We start from the raw sequence: 4572 nt of genomic DNA on the forward strand, positions 1-4572 counted from the left end.
TAATTTCATAACTTTCAGAGTTGTCCCTAACACATACTCCTGATGGCAAGACAGAAAGCAAAGCTGTGAAATGCATCTCTTCTAATTGGCATGCTAAAACCTGACAGCTGAAGTCAGAAGTTATTTCTGAGATACTCTAGAGTGACAAAAGTACTACATTATCCAGTTTTAATATTTTGGGGACAGTATATTCTTCTGAGGTTGCCTCAGAGCTTGCAAAAGCAAAAGGTTGCTTGTAGTCATGCTGCTTTTGCTACGAGTGATGCTGAGCAGGTAACTATACTGTACTAACATGAAAAATATTTGCATTTCAAGTGAGGTGGATGACTGCTCTTGAGTTTTTTATTTCTACAAGGAAATAGCAGTCCCACCAACCAGTATCTGAAAACCTTTTTTAAGCCACCCTGTGCTGTTTGCTATAGACGTGGTTCAGAGTCCTGTTATTAACAGATCACCGGCTATGGAAGACTCAACAGCAATTTTCTATCTGCTGACAAGAGTATAAGCAGAAAGTGCCCCAGGGAGAGCGAAACTCGCAAAAGAGAGCACTGGGGATCTCCCAAAACATCTTGCTTCATTTAAAAAAAAAAAAGAAAAAAAAAGAAAGAAAGAAAATTTAAAAAAGGCAAGAGTTTCAGAAGTGGCAAGGTCTGCAAAAGATGCCTTAAATAAGATGTAAGAAGTTCACTGAAGGAACGAAGGTTTAGAGCAGACTTGATCATACTTGGTAAACATGGATAAAAGATTTCTGTCTGAGGTCACTTAGTCTGAAAGACGAAGACAAATTGAAAGCAGATACATGAATAGGAAAGATGATCAAGTGCCATTTATAAGCTATGGAACTCCTTCCTCTGACATGGGTGGGCTTTCCTCTCGGTAAAGGGTGTCTTACTGAAAGAGCTATCCCAGCCCAAAGAGAAACAAGGGCCTGTTGCAGAGATTACTGGGTTAAATTTGGTGTCTGTGATCTGGGTTGGGGCAGGCTATAGAACGGCCTTTGGGGCCCAAATATCAACTATGGAAAGGTGTTTTACAGAAACCGGTGGGCACATTAAAATGCGCTGGAGACTGAGCACACTTTAAGGAGCAGGTGTTTTGGCCCAGGACGAGCGGCACGGGAGCCAGGAACGGAGGTTTTCCACACACAGCTGAAACCCACATTAACATCGCCAACAGCATGCGCTCTGTCGGACGTGCGGGGCGTGCTCTCCGGTACCTCACCTGCGCCCTGCGGCGGGGATCCGGGCCCCCCGCAGGCCCCGCTCCCGCCGAGCCCGGGGCTGCGCCCACGCCGCCGCGGCCGCCCGTCGCTATGGGAACGGACGCACGCGCGAGGCATGCCGGTCTGAAAGAAAACGCAGGAGTAAAAGCCTACGAGAGCACGGGGCCCTGGCCAATGAGCGCTCGGGGGGGCGGTGGCGGTGACCAATGGCTGGCGGCCGGTGCAGAGGGGGCGGGGCTGGGGGCGCTCGGAGCCGGCCGCGGCGCGCACTAAGCAGTTCGCAGCGCCGCGCCGCTCCGCTCTAGGGCCGGTCCCGCAGCGCCCGCCGAACGGTGAGGGGAGCGGCGTGAGGGGCAGGGTGTGCGGAGTAGGGCGGCTCCCGAGGGAGACCGGGACCGGCCCGGGCATCGGCTGCTGTGCCTCAGTCTTCCCGGTGCCCGGGCATACCGGCAGCCGGCGCTGCCGAGAGCGGTGCGTGTCCGGCGGCTCCCCCGTGCCAGGGCCCTTCTCCAGCGGCCGCCTCCACCCTTCCCGCATCCCTGGGAGCTGCAAGCGGGAGCCTTCCCTGTAGCCCTCGGCGGGGGGCCCCTCGCCCTCGGCGGGGGGTGCCGGGCCTCGTTCGCCTCGCCTCGGTGGGGAAAGGCCGTCGGGGCCGGGCGCGGGAGCGGCTGCGCCCTCTCCCGGGGCTCCCGGCCTGTGTCGGACCATGGCGGGCTGGAGAGGGGCTGGGGAGGGCTGGGTGGCCGGCGGGGTCTGAAGCCGCTCGGGCGGCGCTTGTGTCTCTGGGGGCTGGAGCGGCTGGAGAGCAGGTGCTTAACGTGGCCGGGCTTTTGAGCCGCCGTTCCTGTGGCTCTGAGCACGGGCTGTGCCTGTGCCTCTGACGCACCCGGCAAAAACTCTGCACAGCCACGGCTGTGGGCACAGTGTGGGCCCTAAAAACTGCCTGTGAATGATGGCACCTGTGTGACTACTTGGCAGGTGATCCTGGCAGGTAGCAGCTCCTGCAACTTTGAATTCTCTTCTTTGCTCAATACAGACAACCATGAGTGATCGAAAGGCAGTCATCAAGAATGCGGACATGTCAGAAGAGATGCAGCAAGACTCTGTGGAGTGTGCTACTCAGGCCTTAGAGAAGTACAACATCGAGAAGGACATTGCTGCTCACATAAAGAAGGTAAATGTTTGCTTGCACTGTCCACATGAAATCTCTGTGCACATGAGAAATCAAGCGGGGAGAATGCTGCTAGGCAAGTAGCTCTAGAGAAACAAGTTCTGAGACACTAGATAATCAAGTTGGACTTTCTCTGTAGGCTGGTGTCCTTAGGTTCCTTTCCCCACCCTTTACGTGGACTTTTCCAGGTCCTTCTGCTTTTCTCTTGCTGTACCTTCTACTTGAGCCTTTCCTGCCAGTTTCCCATTGTCCAGGTGAACAGAGAGTGGCAGCTGACTGTCCCTGTGACTGATGAATGGGTACAAAACACAGGGGCTCTGTGGAGCCTATTTGAGAAGTGGTGCTTTGCTGACCTTGTAATAAGAAGCAGGGTTTTTTTGGTGTTGTTCCCCCTGCCCTCCCCCAGTAAGACAAACTGTTCACACTAATGCAGAACAGATGGTTCATAGCTTCTAGCTTGTCAGATTTTCTCTCTGACTCCTACTGGGAGCCTGATTGAGCTGCAAGTTGTTTTGGTTGAGCAGAACACAAACTCTTGCATGCTCTCGCAGACTGATAGCTGTTATATACTACAGTATATACCACTGATTGCAATGTTTTACTTGTAGCAGACTTGTACACGAGTGTATTTGAAAGTCATAGCAGGCTCCTGACTGCAGGGTGTAGGAAGAACATGGTCTCATGTTCTGGCATCAAGGATGTGGCAGAGAATTTTCCATCTAGAGTCCTTTCAGCATCCTTCTTGAAAACAACTAATGAAGTCAAAGTAATGGCTTAATCTGTATAGATTCAGAAAAAGCAGTGACATAAGTTATGGTTTGAGGTCATGGTATGACTTTTGGGGAAAAGTTACTTCCCCAAATGTATGTTTTAAGCTTATTCCTGCTCAGCTTGGAAGCACTTTTTTTTTTTGGTTGGTTTTTTTGGTCTGACTAAGCAGCAGATGAGTTACAAAATGACAGATGATCCTTACACTTAAGAGCATATGCTGCTCCTTAATTGCCTTCTTCCAAAAGTGATACTTGCTAACAAGTGACATATCATTGCAAAAAAAAGAAACCAAACCCAAAAAACACCCTGTTAGACAATATTAGTACAAGTCTCATGAAGATGCTAATTCCTAGTTCTCTGTTCTGCAGGAGTTTGACAAGAAATACAATCCCACTTGGCACTGCATCGTGGGAAGGAACTTTGGCAGCTATGTGACTCATGAGACCAAGCACTTCATCTACTTCTACCTCGGCCAAGTCGCTATTCTTCTTTTCAAGTCTGGTTAGAACCATGGACTGTTAGCAAAACTCGCACCTGGTTACAGGACTGCACACTAACTCCAAACAGCCTCCTACCTTCAGCCTTCCTGAGGAAACAGACCTTGATCTTCAGGTCTTTTGTTGTATTGTTAATGGTCAGGGATTTTGCTGTAGCAGCTGGCATTTTCATTGTGGCTATAAAAAAGGCAAAAATGTCTTCCTTGTATTTATTTTCTTTCAAAAGACAGCTTCTTTGCTAATAAAACTGTCAGAACAAGTTCATCCTTTAAGAGTTTTCTCTGCCCTTCTGCCCTCTTAGTGCTTGCATTGCCCTCTTTATTCTACTGTGAATGAAGGAGGAACATCTCCGCCTCTGCTTCCCCACCATCTGAATCCTGAGCTAATCTGTGAATACGTCATCAGTCAGTAACTGAGAACAACAGGAGGTATTTTCCCTGAGAGAAAAGAGAGTGCTTTTTGATTCTTGATAAGCATATTTTTATCATGCACAACCTCCAGTGCAAATTCTGGAGTTTAGATACATAGTGTTGCTCTTCTGATCTCAAATGAACTGGTGAGCTAAAAGCAATAGTCCTTTCATCTTCCAATTTCCAGGAGAGAGTAACTTTCATACTGGTTCATTACACACTATCACTTCAGAATGTAAATTTATACATTCTCTAGATTTTTTTTTTAAACTCTATCCCTGTATCCTACAGGGGTGCGACAGAAGCATCTGTTCTTCAACAGTTCAGTTTAAAGAACAGAAGGAAACGCACAGTATTTTTACATACAGATTATGCATCTAGCACTGACAAAAAAAAAAAAAGATTTCATATGGAGGTGAAAACATGTCATCTAATTCCAGAATATAGTTATGCAGTCATTCTCCTTCAGAAAAAAATACCTTTATTAGAAAGGAAACCTTA

The 4572-nt window shown here is 48.6% G+C and overlaps 1 protein-coding gene across 2 annotated transcripts; it reads left to right on the forward strand.

The window, feature by feature from the left end:
- The first annotated feature begins 1517 nt into the window (after window positions 1-1517).
- Window positions 1518-3858, forward strand: LOC104026943 (dynein light chain 1, cytoplasmic). 2 transcript variants are annotated; one of them, XM_075718658.1, is made up of 3 exons: window positions 1518-1554; window positions 2259-2396; window positions 3533-3858. In XM_075718658.1, exons 2-3 carry the CDS (start codon window positions 2265-2267, stop codon window positions 3668-3670), a joined length of 270 nt encoding a protein of 89 aa, XP_075574773.1. In that variant the 5' UTR covers window positions 1518-1554; window positions 2259-2264; the 3' UTR covers window positions 3671-3858. The 2 variants fall into 2 exon arrangements, with proteins under 2 accessions (XP_075574773.1, XP_075574774.1); XM_075718659.1 differs by lacking the exon at window positions 1518-1554 and adding an exon at window positions 1672-1693.
- Window positions 3859-4572: the final 714 nt, after the last annotated feature.

The sequence above is a fragment of the Pelecanus crispus genome, chromosome 11, assembly GCF_030463565.1.
Source record: "Pelecanus crispus isolate bPelCri1 chromosome 11, bPelCri1.pri, whole genome shotgun sequence".
Classification (NCBI taxonomy): Eukaryota; Metazoa; Chordata; class Aves; order Pelecaniformes; family Pelecanidae; genus Pelecanus; species Pelecanus crispus.